General features: G+C 33.7%; 1 protein-coding gene across 2 annotated transcripts in view; it reads right to left on the reverse strand.

Annotated features, from left to right (window-relative positions):
- The window catches only part of LOC149806549 (nuclear inhibitor of protein phosphatase 1-like), a 36,039-nt gene extending 19,265 nt beyond the window's left edge, over positions 1 to 16,774 (reverse strand). Inside the window, exons 1-3 of one of the 2 annotated variants that reach the window (XM_089954324.1) lie at positions 16,721 to 16,768; positions 13,316 to 13,426; positions 9,267 to 9,327 (exon numbers count right to left, since the gene is read on the reverse strand). In XM_089954324.1, coding sequence (XP_089810450.1) covers positions 9,267 to 9,275 — 9 coding nt within the window. In that variant the 5' untranslated portion in view covers positions 9,276 to 9,327; positions 13,316 to 13,426; positions 16,721 to 16,768. Of the gene's footprint in view, positions 1 to 9,266; positions 9,328 to 13,315; positions 13,427 to 16,720 lie in introns of both variants that reach the window. The other variant, XM_089954317.1, reaches the window with a different exon arrangement.
- Positions 16,775 to 17,416: the final 642 nt, after the last annotated feature.

Consider the following 17,416-nt stretch of genomic DNA (forward strand, 5'->3'; position numbering starts at 1 on the left):
ATTTTCTGTTTACTTGTTGTTTCTGCCTAATTCAGATCTGTGTATACTATCAGCAAACAATGACAATAATTGACCATTTGTTTTGCCATGATAACTGCTCCCTTTTGACACTAGTTAATTATTTTTTGTTTATGCATTATTGCATTAGAATTTTGTATCAGTGCACATGTAATTATGTTTTTATTTTGCCTTGAAACTATAAATACCTAACTCATTAAAATGTGAGCTTAGGATGACTGCAAAGAACAACAATAGGGTTTGATTCAATGATCACATTTAGCTAGTGAGCATAATGGCACCACTGTATGTACCTAAGGTTTGTGCTGAAGGAAGTACATTTTGCTGAATGGAGTACATCATAGGCACTACTGTGCTAAACTTAAATAATATCTCCAAAATACAATAATGAAGTTTCACAAATGATGCTTCAAATATTATTGTAATACCATAAAAATTTAATTGCATTTTGCTCTGATGTATGTGACCCGACATCCTATTTTGTGCTAATACTATGGAATGAAAGGCAATTACACATCAAATTACTGGTATAGCACCCAACAAAATTCCCTCTTGACCAAAGTCAGTTTGTGTTTTAATGATTAGAAAACAAAAGACAAACCTGCCAATTATAAACAAAGGAGATACCAAAGAAACCACCATTCCAGAGTGTGGAGAATTATCCTTCATGTTCAACCAGAACACAAAACTAAAATGAATCGATGATGATCTTAGCCAATCTATATTCAGAAATTTAGCCTTTATTATTAACATTCTTTCATGAACATGTAACAGTTATGTGAATATATGCTGGTTTTGTGCCTTGGACAATTAAACGTGTACCTTTTCATAATGATTACCTCAATTTGAAGGATCATTTATATCACTGAAAAACAATGACTTCAGAGCATGTGGATCAACATAAATGAAACAGCTATGTACGCTGAGCTGAAATGTGATCTGAAAGAATGCAATTTGGTGGAAACAATGAATAAAGCAAAATCTGCATAAAATATTTTTTGAATAAACATGGACGTAAGTGATGTTAAGCATGATTTGCACTGTGTAAGTACTGTACATTATAGTACAGCCTGGTCTTTCAGGTAAACTCGAACTGACCTGTCAATTATGAATTCTTAATTTTATGTCTGACAACTCTGAAAATAGGCACATGCAAAACAATAACAATCATAGTAGTATATAACAGTTTAGTAAGTACTGGGACACAGAAAATGGATGTTTTTACATGCATAAAAGACTTGGGACATGGAAGGAAATAATTATTTTTTGTGTCCCAAAGATTTACAGCCATTAGAGTAGTCAACAAAAATACTTTAAAATTTTCAAGTTTGGACATGGAATCATGGATAAGCTGACCCCCTTCTTCCAGGCTTTTATTATTTCCTAAATTATCTGGCTTATATGCAAGTATATATGGCAGTAGGCAATACATCAACCTATTGTCCAACAAAGAAACAATGCAATCACCTTTTAAATAAGCTTAGTTGGCAACATCTTTATTGATTGTTCAACTAGATATATCTCTCTCTCTCTCTCACTATATATATATATATATATATATATATATATATATATATATATATAGAGAGAGAGAGAGAGAGAGAGAGAGAGAGAGAGTTAAATTTAAATATGGTTTTTTGGCATGGTTGATATGATCTCTGTAATCCTGTCTACACCTATAAATCTAGAAATACAAGAAATATATACACCTCTCTCTCAGCAACATGTGCACAACACTGTCCAAAAACACAGACTGCACTATAAGCAAAGGCACATGGAAAATACAGGGCAGGGGGTTTACAGTGATGTGTAAAGGCTAAATACTCACAAATGGAATATTTGTCAATAAAGAGCTTTTTATAATACATAAAAATTGTACATATTACCTTGATTTTCAAGAAACACATCCTCTGAAACATCATTAACAATTTCCAAGAAGTTTCAATATCCATCTCATATACACAAAAACCCCTGGGACTCAAAACAAAACAATTCTTATTGTCAAAAGATGTAATTAATGTGATAATACTAAGAAGGTCTATGTTTAAATGAGTGTAACAATACGACAAATACTTCCGCCAGTCGGAGATCAAAACACTGTTGGCACTTAATTAGGTTCTCAAAGAACACTCAAGGACATGGTGATTGTAGGTTGACATATTTTCATATCTGAATACAAGTGAGCATATTACATTTAAACTGAATAAAAAAATAGAACATAGACATAAATCTCATTTGACAAAATTGATTTAATTGCATATTTGAGTGGATTCCATTCAAATTGTTTTATTTAGCTCTATTGTCACCATTCTTTATTTCACTCAATTTTACTTTTCAACTTTTCAGAACTAAATTAAATGTGGTTTTTCAAAACAAATATTTTTTTTGTGTCACAGCATTAACACATAATGCATCAGTATAAGGGAACCATACTTGCAACATGGGTCACTGTCTGGCTACCATGAAGAACCTTATAAGTGGCACACGGTGTTTAGATCTCACTGATATAATTATGCAGTGCTATAATGTATTCAATCCCTTAACGGTTGCTTGGACTGCCAGGTTCAAATTTATCATGAAAAGTTTTTAAAAAACAGACTGATGATAGCATATGTTTTTGCTGTGCACATACAATGCACTATAAAGACAAAAGCATAAAACATTAGCAAATAAGAAAACTGTGCTGAGTGGAAATACCAGCCTGTACTGACTTCTGGACAGGTAGTGATACAACTCAGTAAGCAAGGCTTAGACAATTTTAATTTAGCACCTATGATATAGCTTCATCTGGATATAGCCAGGTGAGAACTTCTGTTCAGGTGCATATGAACATGACAAACCAGGCTCATTCAAAACTTATTTTTCTTAACAAATAACATTTGTACAAAGTGAATTTTCTTTCCCATGCTTTCTTTTAAAAAAGACATCCTCCCAGCTGTACATGTTATCACACTTCCCAAATGGCTGAATGGAAATACATGGAACTTTGTGGTTATGTTGATATTGTGGTGACCATCAGCAAGAGAAACTCCCACCGGAGATGTCTGGAAGTGGTTCAAAGGCCAGATGTACAAAGCTTTTAATTCCAATACCTGAACTTCATATACCCAACATTATAGAAAGAAGCATCATATATTTTGCATTATTACCCCTGGGCCACTACCTGGAGTTGGAGGAAACTAATATCAAGTGGATGGGTGGGGTGCAAGTTTGGTATATGAAGTAAAAAGCAAACATCTGCAATTGTATTCAATGGTTGGGAGGCATTTTTTTGTGATTTCACAGAATGTTTTAAGGCAATATCATGAAAAGCAAATTTTATTTTTACTAAATTATATTTGTCTAATGATACTTACCGGATCACATTAATATTAAGAGCATTCTCTACTACTTCCAAATCCAGACCCCTCAAGACAAAACATTAAGGGAAGCAACTCTTATAAGTTAACTCCCTTTCGGTCCTGCTAGGTGACTACCATTGTTCCAAATGTAACCAGTTTTAACTAAATCGACACCTTTAAGAGGATGCTCGTATTGTGGAGGAGGGTGGGAGGAAATTTTTTAAATGTGAAAGGGTAAGTATTATTTGAGAGCATAATTTACTAATACCTTTGCTTTCTCTGTCAAATACATTACCTGACCACATTAACATTAGGTGAATAGGTAAGAGGAAATCCTGCAGTGTTCCTGATCTTGATGAGTTAGCTAAAGGGAGAGAGGGTAAGAGAGACACTCAGGGTTCATACTGAACTATGAATGATAAATTCAAAGACTTTTCCCAAACTTTCAAAGACCACAAATAGAGATTTCCAAGACCTGTTTTTGCTAACATTGTGTATACAGGTCATATGAGAAAACAACGAATGTCAAATACTACAATATTGTTTACTGATTAAAGTCAAACTATAATTAATTTCCTAAAATAGCATTATAATGATCTGGAAGATAGGTTAACATTTGTTATTTTTTCAGAAATATGTAACATACGTGTCAGATTTAATACAAAATAAATTGTTCTCTTAACAGACATTAGCACTGCTTTAAAGGCATTATTATATTTGCTTTTTTTTCTCTCTTCAATCATTTTAAAAAGAGATGCCACCACTGTCATCTTTTCCTCTCTCTTCTCCTAAGAGCATTTGACTCTGTGACAAGCACAATGAGTCCTTTTAACTCTGCCTCTTCTGCTTTCTGTACAGAGGAAGCATGGAGGCTGGCAATGTCAGCTTCAAGACGCAGCTTTTTGGCTTTAAGTTCTTCCACTTCATCCAAGGCTAACTCCCATTTCTTTCTTTTTTGGTTTTTCTTCTCATCCTTCTCCTCTGCTTTCTTCTTATCCAGATAGGCATGGTACTTATGTCTTGCAGAGGAGGCATATGTCATCATTTCATTGCTAATGACGATTTCCAAAAGTCCACCTGCTTTTCTCATTGTGTCAATGATTAGCCTTTGAGCTCTGAGGCTTTCTCACCTGAGGTTCTCAACAGATATCTGTTTGTTGACAGAAAATCCTCTCTCCACTGTTGCCTGCCCATGTGACAACAACAACATTTTCTGGAGAACATTCCAAAGTTCAACATATTCCTTTCTTTTAGACAGGACAGAGTAAAACACTTCATCAAGGCTGTCATCTGTTTTATTGAAGCATTTCAAGGGATGATTGTCCGATTGGATAACTTCATCCACTACTTTTCCGTACTGAGTCAATATTAAATCACATCGGGACTCTACTTCTCTTCCTGTTTAATGAATCTAAATGAAAACAAATAACTTCATGATGTATGAAAGTAATTTTTAATTCAGTTTTACATACTAGTAAGAAACGCTATTTAGACACAAATTACCATTTAAAAAATGGCTTCTGAAAAAGTGAAATAAAATATAGGGGTACAAACAAACGGGGATGTATAGTCAGACTACAGATACACAAATCAATTTCGGCAATGTGATTTTTTTTTTAAAAAGTTTTTTATACCACTGGAGAAAAAGGTCGAGGGTCAGCAATGAGAAACGGGGACATTCCGTCAACTGGAAACACATTTTTTCATTCTTTTTTTTTATTTGCCTAATCAAATGTCTTGACTTTCTACAGTTAAAGCTTCACAGCACACGTTAACGCCATTTTTTTTTATACTCGCAATTCAAGAACAACAATTCTTGCTTAACTCTACTATAGTGTACGCATGCGCACTTTGAAACTGTTTATTCGTGAATTAAATTTATTACAATTGATGTTTCTATATTAAAACAAGGAACAATATTATGTAGGAAAAAAAATTCGAAAATGATTTTTGTCCCTCAAACGTGTTAAATAAACCGACGGTATAAGTAAATTTAAACGGGCCCTCTTTTGCCATATCTCCCAAATCATCAAACTAAACAATATCTTATTTTATACCCGAAAAGTAATGAGTTACCATTATTTTGCCCAAAACTACCAATAGCTTATACTTCTGCATCTTTGTTCCACTAAATGAACAGTATGTAGTTACTAATTTGCAACTTACCTTTGGTATGACTTGTAAGGGCTCCTTCTCCCATTGAAGCCAAGTTGATCATCTTTTTACACAATGTACAAAGTGCCTTTCGTTTACATAATTTATCCTTTTGCAGCCATTCCTTGTATTTCTCTTGTTCAAGCCAGATATCGTTGAAAGAGCAAAGACCTGGCATTTTTAAACACTGAAGATGTAAATCGACTGAACAAATTTTGAATCCTTGAGCGTAATACTTTCGTGCACTTTCTACGTAGAGTGAATTAGTGTAATGAACATTTTGATTGGCCTAAGCTGATGGACTCGTCCAATCAAATTGAACGATTCGTCAAAAGAAAGAAGCCAGGAAAACCAGCTACATCCGAAGCTAACGACCTTAGGCAATTTTATTTGTGACTTCCTTTGATGAAGAGTGCATGTGTTATCAGGGTTCATACTGAACTATGAATGATAAATTCAAAGACTTTTCCCAAACTTTCAAAGACCACAAACAGAGATTTCCAAGACCTATTTTTGCTAACATTGTGTATACAGGTTATATGAGAAAACAACAAATGCCAAATACTACAATATTGTTTACTGATTAAAGTCAAACTATAATTAATTTCCTAAAAGAGCATTATAATGATCTGGAAAATAGGTTAACATTTGTTATTTTTTCGGAAGTATGTAACATACGTGTCAGATTTAGTACAAAATAAATTGTTCTCTTAACAGACATCAGCCCTGCTTTAAATGCATTATTATATTTGCTTTTTTTCTGGTGTGACTTGTTCTGCAGATTTTTTATTTTGTTGGTGCTTATATCCTAGAAACGAAACAAAATTAATTATCATTGCAAGAATTTTAATGAATCTAAATGAAAACAAATAACTTCATGATGTATGAAAGTAATTTTTAATTCGGTTTTACATACTAGTAAGAAATGCTATTTAGACACAAATTACCATTTAAAAAATGGCTTCTGAAAAAGTGAAATAAAATATAGGGGTACAAACAAATGGGGATGTATAGTCAGACTATAGATACACAAATCAATTTCGGCAATGTGATTGTCTTTAAAAATTTTTTTATACCAGTGGGGAAAAAGGTCGACGGTTGGCAATGAGAAACGGGGACATTCCGTCAACTCGAAACACATTTTTTCATTCTTTTTTTTATTTGCCTAATCAAATGACTTGACTTCCTACAGTTAAAGCTTCACAACACACGTTAACGCCATTTTTTTTTCTTTTTTACTCACAATTCAAGAACAACAACTCTTGCTTAACTCTACTATAGTGTACGCATGCGCATTTTGAAACTGTTTATCCATGAATTGAATTTATTACAATGGATGTTTCTATATTAAACCAAGGAACATTATTATGTAGAAAAAAATTTTGAAAATGATTTTTGTCCCTCAAATGTGTTAAATAAACCGACGGTATAAGTAAATTTAAACGGGCCCTCTTTTGCCATACCTCCCAAATCATCAAACTAAACAATATCTTATTTTATACCCAAAAAGTAATGAGTTACCATTATTTTGCCCAAAACTACCAATAGCTTATACTTCTGCATCTTTGTTCCACTAAATGAACAGTATGTAGTTACTAATTTGCAATTACCTTTGGCATGACTTGTAAGGGCTCCTTCTCCCATTGAAGCCAAGTTGATCGTCTTTTTACATAATGTACAAAATGCCTTTCGTTTAAATAATTTATCCTTTTGCAGCCATTCCTTGTATTTCTCTTGTTCAAGCCAGATATCGTTGAAAGAGCAAAGACCTGGCATTTTTAAACACTTAAGATGTAAATCGACTGAACAAATTTTGAATGCTCGAGCGTAATACTTCCGCGCACTTTCTACGTAGAGTGAATTAGTGTAATGAACATTTTGACTGGCCAAAGCTGATGGACTCGTCCAATCAAATTGAACGATTCATCAAAAGAAAGAAGCCAGGAAAACCAGCTACATCCGAAGCTAACGACCTTAGGCAATTTTATTCCTGACTTCCTTTGATGAAGTGTGTAGATATCTTGCTTTGATGAAGAGTGCATGTGTTATTGAAGTCGCCGCTGAGGCCAACTTTGGATGGCCAAACAAAGCCTCTTTTGTTATTGTGGCGGCAATGAAACTGAACGGGTCATCAAAAGAACATAACCACGATAACTAGATTACATCCGAATCTAACAACCTCGGATAATTTTATTTGTGATTCTGGAAAGAAATTGCAAATTTTTAGGTTTATTTCAATTTTCAAAGACTTTTAAAGACCTCATGGTAATATGCTCGATTTTCCCAAACTTTCAAGGCCTTGAAAATGCTACCTCATTTTTCCCAAACTCTCAAAGACCTTCAAAGACCGTACGAACCGTGGTTATTGAACTCGCCGCCGAGGCCAACTTTGGATGGCCAAACAAAGCCTCTTTTGTTATTGTGGCGGCAATGAAACTCAACAGGTCATCAAAAGAACGAAACCAGAATAACTAGATTACATCCGAATCTAACAACCTCGGATAATTTTATTTGTGATTCTGGGAAGAAATTACAAATTTTTGGGTTTATTTCAATTTTCAAAGACTTTTAAAGACCTCATGGTAATATGCTCGATTTTCCCAAACTTTCAAGGCCTTGAAAATGCTACCTCATTTTTCCGAAACTCTCAAAGACCTTCAAAGACCGTACGAACCCTGACAGTTAATGGTTATTTGTTGGTTGTCTAGTGATAGCAACCTGTTCTTAGAAACAAAACCAGGCTGTGTCATTGGAACATCTAAGCATGTAGTTCACATCCATGAACAATGCATGCTACCTCAATCACTCCACATGCCAAAGCTAGCACTGTCACCAAGCAAGTTTTGTATGATAGCTGCTTCAGTGAGCTGGAAGATGGGTGCTCAAACTTAGATGTGTTGAGCAATGCCAAGACCCTGGAAAGATTCAATTTTAGGAACAGGGTGAGTGAGCATGACAGATACCAGTTTGCAGTACAATGAAGAAATGGTCGGTCCAGTTATGCAGCAAGTGGACTGAACTGCTGACACTTGAACTGATTTTGTACGATATTGGACCAGACATATTCTGACCACAAAGAAAACACATTATATCTGTGTGAAGACAAGCACTTTGTGCTGGAAAACAAACCTCATGACTGTCCTCTGCAATTTTAAAATATCTGCACAAGTTGCACTTTATTGCAATTTCTGTTATCAAAGAAAAAAGGACACAAGTACATACAACAAACATGCAAATTGTTGAATTAAAGGGCAACTTGTGCTACCAAGAAGGCTTTAAAAGTGCAATAAATTTAAACAGCAAATTTGCATCGTACCAACTGCAATCAAAAGGGCAAGAAAGGAAGATAAGAAAAATGCAAAACTATTCATCAGAAATGATGATAACGTTTCCAGCACAATGTGTAACATTTTGACTATATGAATGAAAAGAAATGATGGATGTAAAATTTAATTAAATATTTTAATAAATTCCAGCAATCTCTGATTAATGCTGTAAGCAAAATTTGAACTGGTTATATGTGGGCTAAAAGCAACAGTGAGAACAAAGGGAAGTAAACCTGTATAAGTTGTTTCCCTTGTCTATTATATGTCATATAGCCAGCACGTTTTTGATCTTTTAGGGAGTGCTCAATTCAGATGTAGCAGAGAGTAACCTTTATGTTACTTGACAAAAATATCTTCATTTGAAGTATGTAAGGATTTTTTTTTGTTATGAACTCCAATATGGCTTTTCTCCATACACAGATCTCACCTGAACCATTTTTCCATCCTTCAAAACATCAAGATGAAGTCCTGGTGGTGGTTTTCCAGCCCTGTAATGGAAAAAGATCTCATTAATCCATAATTAAATGGAACATTTAAGATGTATTTAGACTGACTTAGTTGCAAAGTCTCAGTACAGTGTGTACACATGTTTGTACTGTAACTAGAAATCCTCTATGTTGGCCCTTATGGTCTCCAAAACTGCTAATGGTCATCAAAATTCTCAGTTGGTGGCTCATTTAGTATATATACTTGCTTATAAAGTGAGTGCAACTGCAAACAACATAGACCTTGATAAGCTATTGCATAATGCTTTATCACATCAGGGTCTAAGTTGTTTGTTTTACTGATTTCTCCCAACAAACTGCATCAACACAGATCTGCTGGCACATTATGTGATGGTAGATATGCATCTATACAGTTTGCAATTTGATCTGATTCATAAGGAAGTAGAAACATATTTGGCAATTTGAAATTCATGGGCTAGTGATATGTGCAGACTTTTGTCTCAAGTCACTGATGTCAGTTGGTGTAACATATTTGTACTGGTTGTATCAATGATGTTAGGGACTAAATTTCTTGACAAAAATAAATATGCTGAATGCGTAATTTATCAGCAAATCAAACTTGTATTAGTTTAACATCAGGTAGATTTCTTCACTTTAACTCTGAACTTGGAGACAGGTGGGGTGTAATTCACTATAAAAATAAATGTGGCTAATGGAACAGTTTGAATTTGTGTTTCAAGTTTTAAAGCCTGGAAGTACACCAGCAGTTGCTTTTTTTCTGCAATTCTTGGTATGTGACAAAATTATTATCTAAGATTCTCAATACATTCTGAGAAGCCCAATAACTGACAGCCTTGCTTGCATCATGATTTGTATTTTGTAAAGCATGTATTCTCCCAATACAGACCACAAAATAAGTCCAGAAAGTTAAAAAAATAAAGGACAATTTTGAAATCTTGCTCTAACTGCATGACAATCTAATTAGGTTATCCACATACACATGTATACCAAATTGTGTTCGTCTACCTCACAGAGCTTTTCCCTAGCCATGTTAATTTTTTTTAAAAAAAAAAAAAAACATAAAGACCCATCTAAGTCCAATATGTTTTTTAAAAATTGTGCAAAACTAATGTAATGACTAGAGAATATAATCAGGTCATTTTAATATATATATATATATATATATATATATATATATATATATATATATATATATATATATATATATATATATGCAACTAAAAGTTCACTGTCAACTTGATGTTTTTGGGCTAAATCATGAAAGCCAATTTTCAACTGCCAAATTTGTAATGTCTACATTTTGTAATTTTTTACACAATCTTGCTAATAAGCTTCTCTCAGACGGACATAACAGACAGACCCTAATCAATTAGCAATTGCATAAAAACCACACATTAGCCTTGAAATGAATATACCGAAAAATTTGATATCTGATAGAAATAAACACAAAACCTAATACTACAAAATCAGCTTGTTTCTTCAAGCATTACCTAGATCTAGCAAATATGAAGAAACAAATTTCACCAAAAATAACATATCTTAGTATGTGAAATTAAGGGTTGCTGTAAGCAAAACATTACAACATATAACAATAACAAGGAAACATTTTTTGAGGTAATGCTAAATAAACATTGGAAAGCAGATCAGTAGCCCACTTAACTTTTCCTACTAGCTATAATACATCTCCCCCACCACTTAACCAAACCAAGAGGTTTTAAATTTTTTAAAATCTCCTAAAATATGATTCTGTCTAAACTTTCCTACTGTTATGAAAAAGCTTGATTTTTGTTGTTGTACATTTGTCATTCATAAAAAGCATGCCAAAAGTGTAATGGACTGGACATGTGTATCTACTGACATGTACATATACTGTCACATTCTCATTACTTAGATCACCATTTTGGAAGCTTGTTTTTTTTTTTGTGTAATGCTAATGTCACAATTTTTACTTAGCACCACAAATTTGGAAAGTAAGTAAGATTTTTTTTTTTTAAACAACTGAAAAATTAAGAATGTTAATAGGTAAAATAAAGATGACAATGGATTTTGCCACTACTCTCACATAAATGGGATGGTAAAACAATGACTATCCTTGTGGACATGAAGTTTTACTTCCTCAACTGAAAATCCCAGTTTGATGACACAATGACAGTAATGTTCTATTACTTGTGTTGAGCAATATCTACTCTATACCTATACTGTATTCCTTTCTCAGCAAAAATTAGTCAGTTTTGTTTATGTACTTCAATTAAATTTTTCTAAATACTGTCCCAAGCCAAGTTTCCCTTCATATTAAAAATTTTGTTCTTGGCCTTTGGAAGGAGAAGTGATTTATCTCTAATTTCTGAATAACTTAAGCCTCATAATGTGTTATATAAACTGTCAAAAGTTCAATTTATTTTCATATATCGAAGTCCACCAGATTCTACCCTACAGTACAGGATCTAATCCTCATACTGATCACAGCAAAGAGTCTGTGCTATCTTTTAGTACCAAAGGGTCCAGCATCTGTCTTGGCTTTGATATTTGAAGTGTGATGATGTCATCAATAATCATTTCCTAACTTTAACTAGATATTTCTCTTCTGGAAATTTACATAATATTATCATATGATACAATCTGAAATAAAAACCAAGTTAAACATTTTGTGAAATTACTTTCAAGGTATTATTCAAACTGCGGTAGAAATGGCTACTTCTGCCAGACAGAGTCCAGTAGAAAGACTCTGTGATCATAATGGTGAAAATAATTCGCTGGATTAGGTTCATGCAATTTTTGTCCGAGTTATGTGTCGGTATGTTTTTGTCTTTTGAATGAATATATGTAGCTTTTTCAGTCTTCTTGCGATTCTAAAGCAATAAAACGCCAGTGACAAAAGTCAAATCGGATGGTTGGGATCATGCTAGTCCTACATGTAAGACCTTGATGCTGACATTTATGTTTCGGGTGTGTGGGTCTTAACAAAAGTCAAATTTTCTAGAATATCTCACACAACTGGCAACCAATAACAATACTTTACTACAAAGTAAAGTCACAATGTTTTATTCAGACTTAACTTACTCTTAAGTCTTTTCTCTAATAAATTCAAATTCTCACAAAAGAAAAGGGCCTGTTTTCAAGTTTCGTTGGCCTACATTTCTGTTGGCTGGAAAGTGATGAAAGCCAGGGATGCCGAAATCAGGTTAAGGTGAAATATTATTCTTTAACAAAACCAATAAAAATATATTATGCCTGATGGAACTGTAAGCAACATTTCATTTCATTCAAGAAACATATCCCCCAAATTAACTACTTGAACATACTTCGACATATCTCAACTACCATCGCATTTCAACAAATTCAAATGTATGTCAATGGAACATGAAAATGCATTCATTTGCTAGTGTTAGATTCTGATTACACCAGGATAAAAACAGCACAATAAGTATATTAATTATATATCAATTTGTGGAAGAATGTCAATAAGGGCTGCTAAGTGTGCGAGATATTCCCAAAACTTGGCTACACGTTCTGATGTCAACCGACATTGGAACATGCTAAACAAGGCCGTTATTTGGGTTGTAAGACACAGCACTAAAACATAAATAACATGTGATATGTCTTACATTGTAGGACTAGAATCACGCTTGCACGCCTTGTGTTAGTTTATGGTACTGATAAGGTGATTTCATGTTGTCATAGATTTCATCATACTTTATTGATAAAACATCCGACTTTTGTGGCAAGACGTAGCACCAAAACATAACATGCAATACATCTTACATTGTAAAACCAACATTACTATGTGTAAGTGTCAGTATGGTTTGTCAAGTGTGTTAGTCCTACAACACATCACCCGATATTTTTGTTCTGGGTTGGGTGATTGGTCTTACTGCCTACCTAATGGCGCTGTGTAGCATGTTTTGATGTCAACTAACAGTGTAACGAAAGTCAAATATCACACACAAGTGGAACCAATAATGTCACTTTTCTACAAAGGAAAGTTATGTTTTTGTCAGATTTTACTTACCCTGATGTCTTTTCTCTAATAAACTGAAATTCTCACAAAAGAAAAGGACCTGTTTTCAAGTTTCATTGGCCTACATTTCAGTTGGCTGGAAAGTGATGAAAGCAGCGAATGCTGAAATCGGGTTAAGTTGAAATATTATTCTTTAACTTAACGAATAAAAATATATTATGCCTACTGGAACTGTAAGTAATGTTTTGTTTCGTTCCAGAAACATATCCCCCACAGAAACCTACTTAAATATACTTCGGCATACCTCGACTACTGCTGCACTATAACAAATTCAAATGTATGTCAAAGAACATGAAAATGTGTCCATTTTGCTAGTGTCATATTTTCATTCCGCCAGGATAAAGACAGCACAGTAAGTATATGAATTACACATAAATTAGTGGAAGAATGTCGATATAGGCTGCCAAGTGTGTGAGCTATTCCTGAAACTTTGACTACTCATTCCAATGTCAACTGATATCAGAACACACTATACAAGGCTGTTATTTGGGTAGTAAGACATAGCAATAAAACAAAAACATGTGCTGTATCGTACACTGTAGGACTATCAAGTGTGTGAAACATTCTTGAACATTTGGCCACTAGTTGCCCGGTCTGTTGACTGCAAACATTCTATTCAACGTTTTGTTTGTGTTGAAAGGAAGACGTTACACATAAGCAACATAAATGTCATCTATGGACATTTTACATTGTAAGACTATGTTAAACTAGTTATACAACATAAGACACATCACCCGATATTTTTGTTCTGGTGGGTGATGGGTCTTACTGACTAAACAACTGCCTTGTGTAGCTTGTTATTAACTCTACTGACTGGAGAATAAGAGGTGAAATTTTCATGATTATCACATACCTGGCAATAAATATCAACATTCATCCACATATTTAAGAGTTATTAATATACTTACTTTGTTGTCTTTATTGTGATCTACTCAAAATCTGACACCAGCAGATGAATGCATTTTTAAGTTCCTTTGACATACATTTCAGTTGGTTGCAATGCAATGGTGGCTGAGGAATACCGAAGTAGGTTTCAACAAGGCCATTTTATTTTAACGAAATGAAAGTATCTAATCGTTTTATCAAACATTGCCATTTTGTTCCTCATAGCCATAATAAAAAGTACATTTCTTTGTGATATTAAAACAATAAATAGTGTATTTGTGCTTCAGCTGAGAGAATGAACTACAGGAGACAGTACTGGAACCAGTGTGGAATCAAATGAAATGAATGACAGTTCAAATTGACTCAAACATTCAAGTTATTACTTGATCATGTGATCATAAGAAAGATTTGTTGTTTTACCAAAATACTAAAATTCGGAGGGGGGGGTGGGTGAAGTACTAACAAATACCAGCCATTATAATAATGTGAACCAATATTTTCTTCAAACATTTTTTAATATAAAGTAGGAAATACATGTATAGGATATGATGACAGTTTAAAATAAAACTGCTGAATTTAATTATATGGAAAACTCATTATTCCAGACATATTCACTGGTAATGAAGGTGTCAGGATTAACGAGGTTACACTAATTTTTTAAAGCTTTTCATACATAAGTGTGATAAAATTACAACTTTAATGTTTGAGTAGAATTTTAACAATCAGAGATTGATACATGTACATTGACACACTGCCAAATTTGCATAGGGAAGTTGTGTTATTATAGTTATTTTATTTTCAGGTACGATTTCTCTAATTTTATTATTTTTGAACAGATTCTTTCAGGATTGTTAAGATCAAGTTTTATATTAATTTTACGCTTTGCTTTCCAATTTTGATTTCAAAATTTGGATCGCAGATTTCTGGATTAACTGAGCAAATTAAAGTTCAGGAATTCTGTTCCCATTGAATTATGTCCAGATAAAAAGGTCTCCAGATAAATGGAGTCCAGATAAACTAACTTCCTTGGTATTTGCTTTGCTCAACACAAAGATCAACTGACCTGTTCAAAAGCAATACATCTTAAGAAAACACAGTTTAAATAGAAATAAATCTGATTTTTAGGAAATTAAAAAAAGAAATTAAAAATTATGTGAGTCGCATATATAGCTAATACCCTGCCTCTTTCAGTTACATACACAATGACTTATGGGTTACTGCAACTAATCTGAATATTTGTAGAGTTGTGACTCATGAATATGAACACATGCACAATATTTTGCACAGCGATAAAAATAATAGTTAAAAAAATAGTATGCCACTGTTAACAATGTACATTCTGTGAATACTGCGTTTCAGGGAAGTATTGCTCTCTTTAGGGTTTCACACATGTGGAGAATACAATTTTTAAAAAGCTGATGCTCCACTCGATATAAGCAACGAGTGTGTTTGGATTTGAATCCTAAAAATGAATCAAGCTGGGTAAGCTAGGCTGCAATAGCACATCCAGAACACTTTACTCCACTTGCTTTGGCGGTAAATAAATTATTTGTACTGCCATGCAGTAAAGAGTCAAATGGCAACTAAATTAGACTTCTCTCTCTCTCTATTCCTTATACGTTTTCATGCATATTCCTTCACATAGGCACCACAAAAGTAAATATGGCCTCAAAATGTTCCTTAGAAACAAGAACATGATGAAAAAATACACTTTATGTTAATTATTTACAATATTAGTCCTGGCTCTAACTATTTATTATAAATATATAATTAGAAGAAACAAATACATGTTTAATGACACAATACAGATTCAGTATGGTTATGTCTATAGTGCCTATTTGAACAGTAAGTAACATTTTGTTTTGTTTAAGAAACATTCTGATTTGAACCTACTTCGACATACCTCGACTACCGTCGCATTTCAACAAATTCAAATGTTATGTCAAATGAAAAGGAAAATGCGTCCATTTGCAAATGTCAGATTTTGATTCCACCAAGATAAAGACAGCACAGTAAGTATATTAATACACATAAATTAGTGGAAGAGTGTCGATATAGGCTGCCAAGTATGTGCATATTCCTGAAATTATGACTACTCGTTCCGATGTCATCGACATCGGAACACGCTATACAAGGCCGTTATTTGGATAGTAAGACAAAAACAACGTGCTATATCTTACACTGTAGGACTAACGTTAAACCTGCAAACGGATTTCGAAGGGATGAATACAAATCCACCAAAATAACCCCTATTGAAACTAACTGAAGGGTTAGAGGCGATCAGTTACGGGAAATTACGTAAGAGAAATTGTTCTGTACTAAAAATATTTCTAGATGATTATTCGAAGCTCGTTGAATCGTGGTGGTGGGGGATATGATTTCGGGATCTTCTCAGTTGTCAACCAGACTGGCACTCAAAAAATAACTTCGTAAGAATTAATATTTTAGCTATTGCAAATATGCATTCATTTCTGCGCCTTGTGATTTGATCCACGTGCCCAAAAAACCTACCAAGTTGGAACCTCGAAGTTATTTACTAGTGGCTGCGACGACATTTTGAGACTGATTTGCAAATATATATCAAAAGCCACAATTCCATATATAAATAATACGAAACCAGTCTGAAACCCGTTTGCAGGAACGATTACTCTAGGAATCTCAAGACCGATTATCATCAGCTCTTCACTATCATACAAGATATCAAATACTCAGGAAACTGTACAAAATATGTTCACGAAATTATAGTTTTTTAATTCTTAAAATCTTTTAATTAAAACATTTGTGGACATAGGATTGAACAAGAAATAAACTTTCTTTGAAGAATTTGGTTGGTGTCAGACTTAGATTTTTATTTAAAAAAACCGCAGATTTTTTGGGTTCGTAGTTGTTAAAGACAATCCGACACATGCAAAAAAAACCCCCCAAACACAACAACCTTGAGAAAGCCCAAGAAGTCGAGGTACCTATAATGTATGTGGTACTTTTTTCGAAACTCATGAATTAACTTGCTTTATTTTGAATTATTACATCATTTCTGGAAGAAGAAATTAAAAAAAGACAGAATGGAAGTATGCATATTAGAACACGGGGACACTTGTAAATATGTACCAGCACGTTAAGGAGTATGAGAAATCCCAAGGACACGTGTTCGTGACGAATTCAGAAATATCATTTGATGTGGGGGAGCGTAAACGTGTCAAGAGGTAT

Source organism: Sinohyriopsis cumingii, chromosome 1 (assembly GCF_028554795.1).
Source record: "Sinohyriopsis cumingii isolate HCF-2022 chromosome 1, ASM2855479v2, whole genome shotgun sequence".
NCBI classification, from domain to species: Eukaryota; Metazoa; Mollusca; class Bivalvia; order Unionida; family Unionidae; genus Sinohyriopsis; species Sinohyriopsis cumingii.